At 40.8% G+C, this 16,869-nt stretch overlaps 1 protein-coding gene across 1 annotated transcript in view; it reads right to left on the reverse strand.

The window, feature by feature from the left end:
- LOC111973858 (transcription initiation factor TFIID subunit 4-like) overlaps positions 1-16,260 on the reverse strand; it is a 747,250-nt gene extending 730,990 nt beyond the window's left edge. The window contains exons 1-2 of the mRNA XM_070447334.1: positions 14,942-16,260; positions 6,767-6,927 (exon numbers count right to left, since the gene is read on the reverse strand). Of these exons, the coding sequence (XP_070303435.1) occupies positions 6,767-6,927; positions 14,942-16,229 (1,449 nt within the window). The 5' untranslated portion in view covers positions 16,230-16,260. The remainder of the gene's footprint in view (positions 1-6,766; positions 6,928-14,941) is intronic.
- Between the last annotated feature and the right edge of the window lie 609 nt (positions 16,261-16,869).

Genomic DNA, 16,869 nt, shown 5'->3' on the forward strand with positions numbered 1-16,869 from the left:
AAATTAGTTCGCAAAGAGCCAGGGGGCCCAAACTGTTGCATATACCCTGACTCTGCGTGCAATGAACGCAAGAGAAGTGACACAATTTCACCTGGTTAATATTGCCTGCTAACCTGGATTTCTATTAGCTAAATATGCAGGTTTAAAAATATATACTTCTGTGTTTTGATTTTAAGAAAGGCATTGATGTTTATGGTTAGGTACACGTTGGAGCAACGACAGTCCTTTTTCGCGAATGCGCACCGCATCGATTATATGCAACGCAGGACACGCTAGATAAACGAGTAATATCATCAACCATGTGTAGTTAACTAGTGATTATGATTGATTGTTTTTTATAAGATAAGTTTAATGCTAGCTAGCAACTTACCTTGGCTTCTTACTGCACTCGCGTAACAGGCAGGCTCCTCGTGGAGTGCAAAGTCAGGCAGGTGGTTAGAGCGTTGGACTAGTTAACTGTGAGGTTGCAAGATTGAATCCCCGAGCTGACAAGGTAAAAATCTGTCGTTCTGCCCATGAACAAGGCAGTTAACCCACCATTCCTAGGCCGTCATTGTAAATAAGAATGTGTTCTTAACTGACTTGCCTAGTTAAATAAAGGTGTAAAAAAATCGGTGTCCAAAAATTACGATTGTTATGAAAAGTTGAACAATCGGCCATTCCGATTAATCGGTCGACCTCTATAAAAAAATATATTAAAAAAATAAAACACACACAACCGAGAGAGGGAAGAAGGGAGACAGGAAAAGGGGGAATGAAGGGGGAAATGAAGAGGGGAAAGGGCTTAGATGAAGAGGGCTCCTCCCTCCAAGTCTATCCTTAGCAGAACGTTTTGTGGGCTCAAAGAATGTGCAGTTAGGTGGGAAGAGAATGGGGCTCACGAGGGGGGAAGAGCAGGGGAGTGCATCGCCCCGTCAGCCATACCTTCATAACACATTTCTCATTCACCAGCTAAAGCGTTGTTAGCTTTTTAAGCCAATCAGGCAGTTGGATGATGAATGATTTAACACTTGTCGAAGGAAGGAGCTTGGCTCGGAATGCCTTCCGTTTTRCCTCACGGTCACAGGAGAGACAGACAGCCTGACAGAGAGGAGAGGAGCACCGGGAATAGACCCCATTCCCTTTCATATTCCAGCTCCTCTTCTTTTCATGTGTTGATGTTTATGTCAATGCTGGCAGCTCACTAATCTGCTATCAGTGACAGTGTTGAACCTTCGATTCACTCTGAACCTAAATCACTATCACAACCAACTCTGCAATACCTTGTTACAGTGTTTATATCAGGATGAGCAGGTAGGAAGAAGGATAACAAGTTCAGCAACTCAAAGATAACCGTCTTAATTTCTACGGCTCATGTGAAAATAAGTCTGAGCCTACTGGTACCAGTGTCTAGTGGTGCTGAGTCCTCCAGTAACAAACACGTACTTAGGTTATTACAATGCAATTACCATTTACATTGTAATTGTAACGTATATATTTTTAATAATTCTATAATGCTATAATTTTTCAAATGAGTAACAATTTACTGACTTGCAATCACACAGAATTAGAGGCTAAATACTGGCATAATGACACCCAATGGTAATCAAAGGAAGTGCAATGCATTTTTGTTCAGCTGAATTATGCAAGTCAAGGAAATGCTTCCCCCTGGTGGTGTTTATATGTTATTGTTTGCAGGTACCAGACAGGATATTTATTTTATTTTTATTTCACCTTTATTTAACCAGGTAGGTGACGAATATGAAGCGAGGGCCAGCCAACGAGAGCATACAGGTCCCAGTGGTGGGTAGTATATGGGGCTTTGGTGACAAAACCCCCCTGGTATCTCATTTCAGTTCGTCAAATTGCCATTCTACCAACCCTTTCTGTTCAAAGTAGACACTTTGACAACAGAGTATACAAAATCAACTTTTGTCAAGCACAGTCAAGTTCAGCAGACACATCTACTGACAAGTTGTCCAACAAGAGTTGTGAAACATGTTAGTCCTCCTACCACATTCTGGATTCAATACAATAAGCTTCACAATGAATCAGAGGCGACAAAAAAAATGAGCTGCCTGTTTGGCATGTTATTTTAGCATTAAGACGTGTCACATATTAGTTTGCAAACAATGCAAAAAAAATTATAACAAATTAATAAAGCTGCATACAAACATGGTCTCTTTTTTGCTTTCTTGAGTAAGGCAGCTCCAAAGTGCAGGTGTTTCAGCCTAGCTCAGCGCTTTCTGTGGTGGAAGGGCAGCCAGCGGAAAATACAGAGCGTAGGCGTTGGTAATCTTCTCTAGTTGCGCCAGGATTGGCTCAGTGTTCTGTCACTCATGGGGACACTACGTCACCGCAGAATCTACAGGGTGAGCTAGGCAGTTCAAGCCCCCTTGAATGCTGACAGATTTACATGATGAAGTGCCCATCCAAGAAGGCTCAAGGTCATTGGCCACAGATAAAATTACGTCAAATCACGTTATACTGTATCTACCGTAGCTTTGATTGGACTGATCATGTCAACATCATACTTTCAAAATCTTAGCTGGCAAGCTAGACAAGCAGTCATCATCATGAATCACGTCGACAATCTACTGGCAAATCCTTTTCAATCATTGTCATATGAAGAGGAATTATAGATAAAATGTATCGGTGCTTATCGGCCATTGGACATAAACATTACACAACAAGTTAGAAATCGCAAATTCAATAATGAGTGGTTTGTAAGAAATCAGTGAATACCTGCAAGCGTTGAAAATAAATTACTATTTTGCTTCCCCTGCCTGCTATTCGGTGGAGAGGGTGTGTGGTCCAAGTCTGGGTTTAAGGGTCTAATTTCCAAGCTTTAAAAAATTAACATTCACACGCATGGGCCAGAAGAGGTTGAATACATTGGTCATGCTGTCAATTCAGCAGCATGACTTCTGCTGCGTTCAAAACAACTGGAAACTCGGAACTGGGAAATCTCAGATGTCAGTGAGTTCAAGACAACTGGGAACTCAAAAAACGAGCTCAGATTGGGAAAATATGTTTTCAACGGTCATCCAACTCGGAATTCCAGTCGGGAACTTGGGTCTCTTTCTAGAGCTCCGACCTGAAAATCACTGACGTAATGATTCAACCTTGTTTTTTCCCCCCGAGTTCCCAGTTGTCTTGACAGCACCATAAATCCAGAGAATGCCAGACTTTGATAACAAAGTTTTATGACAAAATTTGCCCACAAGAAGGACCGCTGCGCCACCTTCCTGTTCATGTGAGCAGCACAACAATGGTGAGTCCAAAAATGTCTTGTATGCTGCTGCATAAATGATGTAATATGCCAGGGAGATATGTATACTGTAGCTAAGAAAGTAATACTTAGTCTATGTTATGTAGTAAGCTGCTAGCAGACAGTGTGCCTCACTCTAATACTTTGGTCCCTTCCCCCTCATAACTGGTGGTTCACATGTAGCCTATAGCCTGTCTTAGAGAAATATCATTGAATGTTGTAAGAGATTTCATTGTCTGCTTATATGCCCCCTTTATTTATCCTACGGTTCTGACTTGGTGTACAGGGAGAATACTGTAAGAAAGGCCTACGTTCTGAATTCTGACGCTGTACATTTCAAAAGTGCTGAACAAATAGTTATATTGACTATGTTCGTCTTAGCTCGCTCATTAATGTCTTAATCGAAATAACAGATTGCCTCTTATCCGCTTATTATTCCCTTATGCCATAGCTTGTACATCTCAATTGTCWGTAGAAACCACATTTGTTTATGCAAGTCAGCCATATCAGCTTCACTACCATTCAAAAGGTTGGGGTCACATAGAAATGTCCTTGTTTTTATAAGAATTTTTTTTTTTTGTCCATTAAAATAACATCAAATTGATCAGAAATACAGTGTAGACATTGTTCATGTCGTAAATGACTATTGTAGCTGGAAACGGCTGATTTTTTATGGAATATCTACAGTTGAAGTCGGAAGTTTACATACACCTTAGCCAAATACATTTAAACTCAGTTTTTCACAATTCCTGACATTTAATCTTACAAAAAATTCCCTGTTTAGGTCAGTTAGGAACACCACTTTATTTTAAGAATGTGAAATGTCAGAATAATAATAATAGTAGAGAAAATTATATTTCAGCTTTTATTTCTTTCATCACATTCCCAGTGGGTCAGAAGTTTAACTACACTCAATTAGTATTTGGTAGCATTGCCTTTAAATTGTTTAACTTGGGTCAAACGTTTCAAGTAGCCTTCCACAAGCTTCCCACAATAAGTTGGGTGAATTTGGCCATTCCTCCTGAGAGAGCAGCTGGTGTAACTGAGTCAGGTTTGTAGGCCTCCTTGCTCACACATGCTTTTTTTTAGTTCTGCCCACAAATTTTCTATAGGATTGAGGCCAGGGCTTTGTGATGGCCACTAAAATACCTTGACTTTGTTGTCCTTAAGCCATTTTGCCACAACTTTGGAAGTATGCTTTGGGTCATTGTCCATTTTAAGACCCACTTGCGACCAAGCTTTAACTTCCTGACTGATGTCTTGAGATGTTGCTTCAATATATCCACATAATTTTCCGTCCTCATGATGCTATCTATTTTGTGAAGTGTACCAGTCCCTCCTGCAGCAAAGCACCCCCACAACATGATGCTGCCACCCCTGTTCTTCATGGTTGGGATGGTGTTCTTCAGCTTGCAAGCGTCCCCCTTTTTCCTCCAAACATAACGATGGTCATTATGGCCAAACAGTTCTATTACCCGCAAAACACCAGTCTCAACGTCAACAGTGACGAGGCGACTCCGGGATGCTGGCCTTCTAGGGCAGAGTTCCTCTGTCCAGTGTCTGTGTTCTTTTGCCCATCTTAATATTTTCTTTTTATTGGCAAGTCTAAGATATGGCTTTTTCTTTGCAACTCTGCCTAGAAGGCCAGCATCCCGGAGTCACCTCTTCACTGTTGACGTTGAGACTGGTGTTTTGCGGGTACTATTTAATGAAGCTGCCAGTTGAGGACTTGTGAGGCATCTGTTTCTCAAACTTGACACTTTAATGTACTTGTCCTTTTACTCAGTTGTGCACCGGGGCCTCCCACTCCTCTTTCTATTCTGGTTAGAGACAGTTTGCGCTGTTCTGTGAAGGGAGTAGTACACAGCGTTGTACCCAATCTTCAGTTTCTTGGCAATTTCTCGCATGGAATAAACTCAATTTCTCAGAACAAGAATAGACTGACGTGTTTCAGAAGGTTCTTTGTTTCTGGACATTTTGAGCCTGTAATTGAACCCACAAATGCTGATGCTCCAGATACTCAACTAGTCTAATGAAGGCCAGTTTTATTGCTTCTTTAATCAGAACAACAGCCTTCAGCTGTGCTAACATAATTGCAAAAGGGTTTTCTAATGATCAATTAGCCTTTTAAAATTATAAACTTGGATTAGCTAACACAATGTGCCATTGGAACACCGGAGTGATGGTTGCTGATAATGGGCCTCTGTACACCTATGTAGATATTCCATWAAAAATCTGCCGTTTCCAGCTACAATAGTCATTTACAACATTAACAATGTCTACACTGTATTTCTGATCAATTCGATGTTATTTTAATGGACAAAAAATTTGCTTTTCTTTCAAAAACAAGGACATTTCTAAGTGACCCCAAACTTTTGAACAGTAGTGTATGTTTTTTTTAAATGGCAGTAAATGAGGCTGAATGAACTGTTTCGTTTCCCAGACAAGGCTCCGCTGATGGTGTAGCGGTGTTAAGGATTCATGAAGCTGAAAAGAAAGCTCTGCTGTTGGGACAGCTTTATGTAGGACCTAACAGTTTGTGGGCACCATTTGTCACCATTGTAGTGCAATTCATGTATTGTTTAGTGTTGTGTTGTGTAGTGGCTTTGCTGGCATACAAAAAAGAAATAAAATAAATTTGTCCCACCAGGATTTACATGTTAAAATCGCCACTGCAATTAATAATGTTTCCACAGGTGATAATAAGCAAATTTCTATGAAATATTTAGCAGCTCTTTAATTTATGAAAATAGGAGACCCAGAAGAGTCATTAAAATAAGGATCTTAATCCAGATCTACTGCTCTATCAAAATAATACTATATAATTACACATAAAAACACAATACTAAAGTCAAATATTTATGTCAAATACAGACCAGTCTGGATAAAAGCTTGATTTAAAAAAAAGAGCTGACAAATGTAACATGTCTAAACTGATATAATGTAAATCAGGTAGATTATATTTTGTTTACTAGTTTCAGCTGACAGTTTACACTATACGCATACAAATACAATGTTGTTATTACAGCAATTACAGTTACCAGAAGGACATAATGTAAAGTGTTACGACAACCACAAATCTCTTCCAATTGTCTCAGAGGCTTCAGTAATGTAAAGTGAGACTACAGAGAGACAGCTGGGTGGCAGGCTAAAACCACTTCATCTCTTTTGATATCCTCAGGGAATGTGTCTGCATACATCTGACAGTCAAATTCTTTACTACTATAGCGAATGGTAAAACCTAGCTACCTAAAGCAGCCCAGTGTGTAGATTAGTCTTCTATGAAATAGATTACCTCTTCAACATCCTATGCAATACAGGCCTTTCCATCATAAGGAATATCAAATGATGAGTTTCCCAAAAGCCAGAGGCTATATACATTCAGCAACTGTATTTTTCAATGTAATGAACTAAATCCATATTTTTTAATCAATATATCCCTCTGTGTAACTGATTCACATAACAACTAAGGGCATGTCACACTGTGGTAGTGACAGTGGGGGTAGTAACTCTTACCTGTGGGGTAGTTGCTCTGAAGGTGGCCCCTGCAGTGGGGGTGGCAGTTCGGGGGGAGATGTTGTTCTGGGCCTGGGCCTGGGCTTGGGCCTGTGCCTGGGCAAGGGCCTGCTGTGGGACCATCACCAGCTGACCCATCTCAGTGCGCACCAACACCATTCCTAGAGGGCAGACAGAGCAATCACACACAATATACTCAGTCAAAGTCAATACACTGACCTAAAAGGCACCTGGGCTGGCTGTCAATGAAATGCACCTATTTCAGTCACATAGTGACCCTAGAAAGTGACAAGGAGACCAGTGACAAGGAGATCACGTTGGATTTATGAAACAGTAGAATCAATTCTGATGTCCAATCTGATTTCTTAATGCCATATTCAATCTGCCCATGAGAGCAGTACATTCCATTTACATCAGCATCAAATAGAATGAGAAATGATAGAGCTTTTATTACACAGTGTATCTGTTACTGAACATAAATGCCTCAAACAGATTTCCATAAGCCTCCTCTAGATTAACTCAGAGACTCATAGAAAATGTAACTATATTATACTAAAAAAAAATCGCTAACACACAAAAGCTACTTTAATCATTGAACATTTTGTGTAGGCTAATGGGTATGCTATAAGAGTAATGTCCAGACACAAGTAGACCCTATGTGACTTAAATGTGTAGATCTCTGCGGAGGAACAACTGAAACTGCAACATACCACCCTGCATCTCCCTGCTGGTTTGCCTCTGAAGCTAAGCAGCGTTGGTCCTGGTCAGTCCCTGGATGGGATACCAGATAGTGTTGGAGGGCTGGTAAGAGGCACTCTTTCCTCTGGTCTTAAAAATATCCCAATGCCCCAGGACAGTGATTTGGGACATTGCCCTGTGTAGGGTGCAGAATTTTGGATGGGACGTTAAACAGATGTCCTGACTCTCTGGCTGCGTTTACACAGGAAGCTCCATTCTGAAATGCTTTCCACTAATTGGTATTTTGACCAATCACATCAGATCCTTTCACATCAAGTTCCTCTAAGGCAGGGTTCCCCAAACTCGGTCCTGAGGCCCCCCAGGTGCACGTTTTGGTTTTTGCCCTAGCACTACACAGCTGATTCAAATAACCAACTCATTCATCGTCAAGCTTTGATTATTTGAATCAGCTGTGTAGTGCTAGGGCAAAAAACAAAACGGGAGGGAGGACTTTGGGAAATACTGCTCTAAAGAATGAACGTGTCCAGATCCTCAAAGTAATACAGATACACCATTGAGAGCATCTTGACTGGCTGCATCACCACTTGGTACGGCAACTGTACGGCAACTGCATGGCACCTGACCGCAAGGCGCTACAGAGGGTGGTGAGTAAGGCCTTGTACATCACTGGGGGCGAGCTGCCATCCAGGACCTCTATTCCAGGTGTTGTCAGAGGAAGGCCGAAAAATGTTTCAAAGATTCCAGCCACCCAAGCCATAGACTTTTCTCTCTGCTATAGTACCGCACAGCAAGCAGTACCAATGCACCAAGTCTGGAAACAACAGGACCCTGAACAGCTTCTATTCCCAAACCATAAGTCTGCTAAATAGCTAATCAAATGGATACTCAGACTATCTGCATTGACCCTTTTAGCACTAACTCTCTTGCACTCTACGCACACACACTGGACTCTACCCACACACTCATACATACTGTACCTACACCACCACACACACATACACTACATAATTACAGCCTGAATTTAAAATACAGTAGATTCAATTTAGATGTTTTGTTACTGGCCTACAAGCAATGCCCCATAATGTCAAAGTGGAATTATGTTTTTCTAAATGTTACAATTTAATAAAAAATGAAAAGCTGAAATTTCTTGAGTCAATAAGTGTTCAACCCCTTTGTTATGGCAAGCCTAAATAAATTCTGGAGTAAAAATGTGCTTAAGAAGTCACATAATAAGTTGCATGGACTCACTCTGTGTTCAATAATAGTGTTTAACATGATTTTTTATGACTACCTCATCTCTGTACCCATGCATACAATTATCTGTAAGGTCCCTCAGTCGAGCAGTGCATTTCAAACACAGATTCAACAACAAAGACCTGGGAGGTTTTCCAATGCCTCGCAAAGAACTGCACCTATTGGTAGATGTGTAAAGATTTTAAAAAAGCAGACATTGAATATCCCTTTGAGCATGGTGAAGTTATTAACTACAGTTTGGATGGTGTATCAATACACCCACTCACAAAGATACAGGCGTCCTTCCTAACTCAGTTAATGGAGAGGAAGGAAACTGCTCAGGGATTTCACCATGAGGCCAAAGCAGATGTTAAAACAGTTAAAGTTGAATGGCTGTGATGGCAGAAAACTGAGGATGAACCAACAAGATTGTAGTTACTCCACAATACTAACCTAATTGACAGAGTGAAAATAAGGAAGCCTGTACATCAGAGGAGGCTGATGGGAGGAGCTAAAAAAGGATGGGCTCATTGTAATGTCTAGAATTGAATAAATGAAATGGCGTCAAACATTTGGTTTCCATTTGGTTGATGTGTTTGATACCGTTCCATCAACTCCATTCCAGTCTTTATGGTGAGCCCGTCCTCCTTTAGTTCCTCCTAACAGCCTCCTCTGAAGTACATAATACAAATATTCCAAAACTTGCATCCTGTTTGCAACAAGGCACTAAACTAATACTGCAAAAAATGTGGCAAAGCAATTCACTTTTTGTCCTGTATACAAAGTGTTGTGTTTGGGGCAAATCCAATAGTAATGTGTTCTGAGTACCACTCTCCATATTTTCAAGCATAGTGGTYGCTGCATCGTGTTATGGGTCTGCTTGTAATCATTAAGGACAGGGGAGTTTTTCAGGATAAAACAGAAACGGAAAGGAGATAAGCACAGGGAAAATCCTATAGGAAAACCTGGTTTAGTCTGCTTTCCATCAGACACTGGAAGATTAATTCACTTTTCACAAGGACAATAACCTAAAACACAATGCCAAATCTACACTGAAGCTACTTACCAAGAAGACAGTGAATGTTCCCGAGTGACAGTTTTGACTTATCTATTTGAAAGTCTATGGTAAGACCTGAAAATGGTTGTCTAGCAATGATCAACAATCAATTTGACAGAGCTCGAAGAATTTCAAAAAGAATACTGTGCAAATGTTGCACAATCCAGGTGTGGAAAGCTCTTAGAAACTTACCTAGAAAGACTCACAGCTGTAATCTCTACCAAAGCTGCTTCTACAAAGTATTTAAATTAGATATTTCTGTATTTCATTTTCAATACATTTGCTACAATTTCTAAAACATGTATTCACTTTGTCATTATGAGGTATTGTGTGTAGATGGGTAAGAAGTCTTCTTTTTTTAATCCATTTTGAATTCAGGCTGTAACACAACAAAATGTGGAAAAGGTCAAAGGGTGTGATTAGTTTCTGAAGGCATTGAATAGTCACCTCAACTACGTCGTACCCCTGCACATCGACTCTGTATTGGTACTCCATGTATATAGTAGCAATGTTATTTTAACTCTTTATTTAAACATTTTATTCACTGTTTATTCATTCCTTGTGTCAGTATTTGTAATTTTATCTTTAACTTTGTTGTTGGAAAAGATCCGTAAGCATTGCACTGTTAGTCTACACCTGATGTTTACAAAGTATGTGACAAATACAATTTTATTTGACATCAGATATTTTTCAGAGCTGATCTGATTAGTCAACATACCAAAATATCTGAATTAGGCTGCCTGTGTAAACGCCACCTCCATGGTCAGTAAAGATCCCATGGCTCTTATCATAAAAGTAGGGGTGTTAACCCCAGCGTCCTGGCTAAATTCCCAATCTGGCCCTCATACCATCATGGCCACCTAATCATCCCCCCTCCTCTGTAACTATTCCACAGGTTGTTGACGTAAATGAGAATGTGTTCTCAGTCAACTTACCTGGTAAAATAAGGTTGAATAACATAACCAAATAGTCTCTTAAACAGCACATGTTGCATGTGATCGGTCCCCTTCACTGTTCTGAGCCTGTCTGCACAGCCTCATAGACAGGTGCTTACTCATTCAAACCCCAGAGTTAGAAAAACAGATCAGATGAACTTGCTAAACAACAGGTGAACTTCAACTTGCCACCTTCAACTCATAAACAAGTAACCTCAATTGAATCCTCTGAAAGCAGGCAATCAGAACACTAAGTCCTTTAGACACAACCTCAATCTCAGTCATAAAAGTGAGCCTCAAYTCATCAGAGCATGACTGTCTCATTGTTTTTAAATGCACACAGCATGGATTCATTCAGACTGTTCAWTTAGCGCTTGCAAACACATYGAGACCTAATCATGCGCCACGCTGAGCYCATATGCAGCACTCACAGTGGATTGTCTTCAGGCATGTATTGGTGAGATGAGATGCAATATGGTCTAGCGGTTGAGAAATGCTCATAAACTCATGAATTGCCAGACAGTGATATGCTCTGGGCCAGGAGTTCCCTGCACTCCATGAAACGTCTCTTCTCCATTTAACTGAGGTTTGAATGATTCTGCAAATCAGAATATATCATATCAGAGGTATGCATATCCTGCTATTTGTTTATTTTAAAATGTGTAACTTTGAGAGTATTATATGACAGTGGTAAGTCTAATCTCCACTAGAGCTGGGCGATATGGACAAAAATCCGTATTGCGATAAATTGCCTGAATTGATGCAATAACGATAAATAAAACTATAAGTTTATAACATTAAGGTGCGCCAGTTTTTTTTATTATCCTTTAAACTAGTTTGATGGTTGTAGCCATCAATTGTCCCATTAACAATCACCCATATTAGTAAAATTATTTCATTTCAAACTTCACATTTCTCTAATATAGGCTACTTATCGTAATGAACAATATCAGCAAAATGCCTGCGATAAGTGATCAGTATTGTCGGTGTCGATAAATATATTTTTTTTTCATGGGTGCACCTCAGCCACGCTCAAGGTCCTAAATGATATCATAACCGCCATCGATAAAAGACAGTACTGTGCAGCCGTCTTCATCAACCTGGCCAAGGCTTTCGACTCTGTTAATCACCTCATTCTTATCGGCAGACTCAATAGCCTTGGCTTCTCAAATGACTGCCTCGCCTCGTTCACAAACTACTTCTCAGATAGAGTTCAGTGTGTCAAATCGGAGGGCCTGTTGTCCGGACCTTTGGCAGTCTCTATGGGTGTGCCACAGGGTTCAATTCTCGGGCCGACTCTTTTCTCTGTATATATCAATGATGTCGCTCTTGCTGCTGGTGATTCTCTGATCCACCTCTACGCAGACGACACCATTCTGTATGCACCTGGCCCTTCTTTGGACACTGTGTTAACAAACCTCCAAACGAGCTTCAACACCATACAACACTCCTTCAGTGGCCTCGAACTGCTTTTAAATGCCAGTAAAACTAAGTGCATGCTCTTCAACCGATCACTGCCCGCACCCTCCCGCCCGACTAGCATCACTACTCTGGACGGTTCTGACCTAGAATATGTGGAGAACTACAAATACCTAGGTGTCTGGCTACTGTAAACTCTCCTTCCAGACTCACATTAAGCATCTCCAATCCAAAATTAAATCTAGAATCTGCTTCCTATTTCGCAACAAAGCATCCTTCACTCATGCTGCCAAACATACCCTCGTAAAACTGACCATCCTACCAATCCTTGACTTCGGCGATGTAATTTACAAAATAGCCCCCAACACTCTACTCAGCAAACTGGATGTAGTCTATCACAGTGCCATCCGTTTTATCACCAAAAGTCCCAGATACTACCCACCACTGCGACCTGTATGCTCTCATTGGCTGGCCCTCACTACGTATCRGTCGCCAAACCCACTGGCTCCAGGTCATCTATAAGTGTTTGCTAGGTAAAGCCCCGCCTTATCTCAGCTCACTGGTCACCATTGCAACACCCACCCATAGCACACTCCAGCAGGTATATTTCACTGGTCATCCCCAAAGCCAACACTTCCTTTGGCCGTCATTCCTTCCAGTTCTCTGCTGCCAATGACTGGAACGAATTGCAAAAATCTCTGAAGCTGGAGTCTTATATCTCCCTCCCTAACTTTAAGCATTAGCTGTCTGAGCAGCTTACCAATCACTGTACCTGTACACAGCACACCCGTCTACCTCATCCCCATATTATTACTTACCCTCTTGCTCTTTTGCACCTAAGTATCTCTTCTTGCACATTCATAATCTGCACATCTATCACTCCAGTATTAATGCTAAATTGTAATCATTGTACATAGATGTTTCTATTTTTCTTTTCTTTTGTGTTATTGACTGTATGTTTGTTTATGTGTAACTCTGTGTTGTTGTTTTTGTCGCACTGCTTTGCTATATCTTGGCCAGGTCGCAGTTGTAAATGAGAACTTGTTCTCAACTGGCCTACCTGGTTAAATAAAGGTGAAGTAAAAAAATAAAAATGTAAAAAATAATGAGTGCATACAAAATGCAGGAGTAGGCCTATCCGTCTGCTGGGCCAACACAGTGATATTGTTTCTTTAAGAACTTCAGTGGCTCTTTCACGTGCCTCATGCAGCTCATGGTAACAACTTTGAGAGATGAATACCAATAGAGGAGATCATGTCTGGTGTAGTTTTCTATGTCCTGCCACTTCATTAAACTTGCCCATTGGCAAAATATGTACATGCTTGTGATGTCAGAAAAGTAATTTGATTGGGTGATATCAAACAGATTTGTGGAACTTTCTTAAAACTGGAATGATGCATGCCATTGTGTACTGTGTTCCGTCATATTGTCAATGCCATTGAAATATACTGTATATTATATTCAGTATACCAGTAGGCATTGTTGTCACCATACCAACTGAGCAGCGAACATTTTGCTCACATGCAGTCTTGGTTGTGATCTTTGTGTTGTGTTGATAATGGGTGTCATGAATCATGTAATAACTTTATTCAATTTCAGATATTTCTTCAACATTATACAGAATGAACCTAAAATCAATACAGATGTAAAGGATATTTTTATATATATTTTTTTTTACAACCAATGGAAATTGGATGTTACAGGGTCCAGACAACTTTTTTTGTGATTTCACATGTTTGAGAAACTTACCCCCAACAACAAATCACTTCCTCAACCATTTTGTGTAATATGGGGCCCCCGAAAAAGCATGAAGGCTCCAGAAACAAGCAAATACATCCTCTTAGAAAAAAGCTCTCAGTATAGTGACGCAGTTCTTTCGATGTTGTACACAAATTGTCATTCCAAACTTTATCCGCAATGTTATATTCCCTTTTGCACAACTCGAGCTGTTTCCCCTATCCAGCTGTTCCATTCTCCATGTAGCCTGCTGCTACAGGTAACTGCCAAAATAAAAGGAAACACCAACATAAAGCATTTTAATAGGACATTGGGACACCACGAGCCGCAAGAACAGCTTCAATGTGCCTTGGCATAGATTCTACAAGGGCCTGGAACTTCCTGTGTGTAAGAACCCATGCTTTCAGTACACTTTGTATCCATCATTTACTCAAGTGTTTCCTTTATTTTGGCGGTTACTTGTAAATTGGACGGAGATGTATCTCCCGAGTCACAACAAAGCGTCTATAATGTTGCGGACAAAGTTCGGAATGGCACAATTTCATATGTAAAACATCTAAAGCTCGGCATCACTACTGACAAAAAAGGACGCATTTGTTTTTGGAGCCTTTGTTCGTGTTTTTTCAGGGCCCCTATACTACACAACGAGGAGAAGAGATTAGCTGTTTGGGGAAAGTTTCTCAAAAACGTGAAATCACACAAAAGGTGTCTGGACCCTTTAAGATGACATTTACATTTATTTACTTTAAGATACATTTAAAAATAGAGATTTATTTGTAAAAACTACTTCTCCTTTAATCTGTATAGAATTTACAGATGTAATCTGTATTGACAGTTGTTTTATCAAATGAATGCTACTTTGCCCAAAGCACATTCAGAATCTGCTGCGTCTTTGGGAATCTTCAGGAAGTGAACAGGGAAATGAAGGAACACATCACATGTCCAGGTAATGTTTTACATTAAAGTACAGAAATTATGTAATGACAAAGCACAGGGCTCTCAAAAAGACCTGCCCAGTTTCATTGTTTTGATATGAGCAGATTTCCCCTCTCTCTGATTTGAAGAGAAGAGCAATTCATCCTTCTAACACCTTACCCGGTGGGATGGTAAACCCAGGAGGCAGTTGAATGGTCGTCTGTTGTTGTTGGGGGGGTCTGACAATCAGCTGGGGGGCTACAATCCTTTGAGCCGCTGTGACTCCCGGTCGAAGCAGAGGCTGTGTAGCTGTGGCCACAGACGGTGACGCTGGCCTTACCATTCCAACCGTTGTTGTTTGTCCAACAACATTGACTGCAGGCTTTGCCATAACATGACTTGCAGTAGTCGCCGCTGCTAGGTTGAAAACAGCAGAGGGAGAGGAAACAGAGTTTATTACGGAATTGACAACACCTAACGGACTGGACATGACTATTTTGGACTGTACGGGAGCGTCCGACTTCGCTTCAGAACCCTCCTTTTTGTGGTTCACTTGCGAAGCTGCTGCACAGGTGATCGGTCCTATCGCGCCTTGTTTAACCAAGGCCGAGACGGTAGTGCCATTTCCATTATGTGCGATGCTCGCTACAATGTGACTTGGTAGTCTTTGCAAAGCAATAGTAGGAGTCCCCTTATCCAGGGAAATCGCTGATTGAGTTGAAGAAATGCTGGAGTTAGATAAAGTGAAATTCGTTGTATTTACACAAGATGTAACGTCAACGGTCCGACTTGAGTTTGCTGCACTTGCACTGCTAATCAACGCATCAGTTCCCGCCGCAGGGGGATTATTCCTTGACGGTACCGCTCCTCCGGTACCGTTCAAACTCTGTATTCCCACGGATGCATTCCGTAACGATGCAGTTATACGTTTTCTTGGATGATCAACAATGTCTGTTGATGTCTGACCTGAAGCCAGAGCGGAACCTCGGCTGGTGCTGCTGCTGATGCTGTTGACAAGCGGATAAGTTGCTACACCACCAGATGCAGGTACTGTTGTGATAGATGATGTTCCATGTGATTGCAAACCGCTCTTGGTAGCGTTTACTCCAGTCCCTGAAGTGGTGGAAGCTTCCTCAAAGGACGGAATAGAACTCAGCGAAGAAGATGTAACAGTTTTCTCTAAGATAATTTGTTTAGAGTTCATCTCCTGGTGCATCCCAGCTTTATGTTGTCCTTGTTGCTGCTGCTGTACTAGTGTAGTAACGTTACCCACTTGGGCTGGTAGCGTTTTCCCTAAGTGATGCTTTGCAGTGACTGTAGACCCAGCACCTCTGTTTTCCGACTGAGTATCTACAGGGTTGCTTTGTCTAACAAGTTGTGACTCCAAAGAGCCCACTAAATCGCTCACAGCTTTTTCATCCACCTCAGAAAATAGCATATCTTCCAGTAGGTCTGAGGTGCTCGCCATCTTTGATCATAGATCGCTGTCTAAAAAAGTGTACGTGAGTGAAATGCGCATGCGTGTTACTAGGCATTGTGGGAGTTAATCTGACGTCAAAGAGCCAATATTTATGTTTTTTTTTTCAAATTTCATTGATTAATAAATGTATTACTAAACAAAATACTGTAGTAAGGAAATTGTTTAGCACGTTACATTTCAGCACGTAATAAAGTGGGAGTTCTCACAGAAACCTCACATTTTATTATGGAATGAAAATAGGCTTTAGTCTGGGGGGACATCAAGTATAGAGTAGCATATGGTCCCTAGGACATATTTTATTTGTCATAGAGATTTTATTTTGACACTTGCCACAGACACGACTGGAAATACTTAGTAGTTTCCGCACCAAATAATTTCACCTTCACCTAATTTCACCTAAATGTTTTGCTTCGGCTAGCTGTGGCTGGCTGCTGGTTTGTTAGAATTGCTGGAAGGACATTTTGTTAGATGAAGAAGATTGCAACTGCACCCTTGTCTTTATTGCAGATTACAGTAAAATACATGGTACCTGTGTGGAAACTGCTTAATTAAACAAACGTTGTCTTTGTATGTATTTTTATGCATAAGGGATGAGCGAGAGAGATGGGCGATAAAGTATCCAGTGGCA

Source organism: Salvelinus sp. IW2-2015, linkage group LG15 (assembly GCF_002910315.2).
Source record: "Salvelinus sp. IW2-2015 linkage group LG15, ASM291031v2, whole genome shotgun sequence".
In the NCBI taxonomy this organism is placed as follows: domain Eukaryota; kingdom Metazoa; phylum Chordata; class Actinopteri; order Salmoniformes; family Salmonidae; genus Salvelinus; species Salvelinus sp. IW2-2015.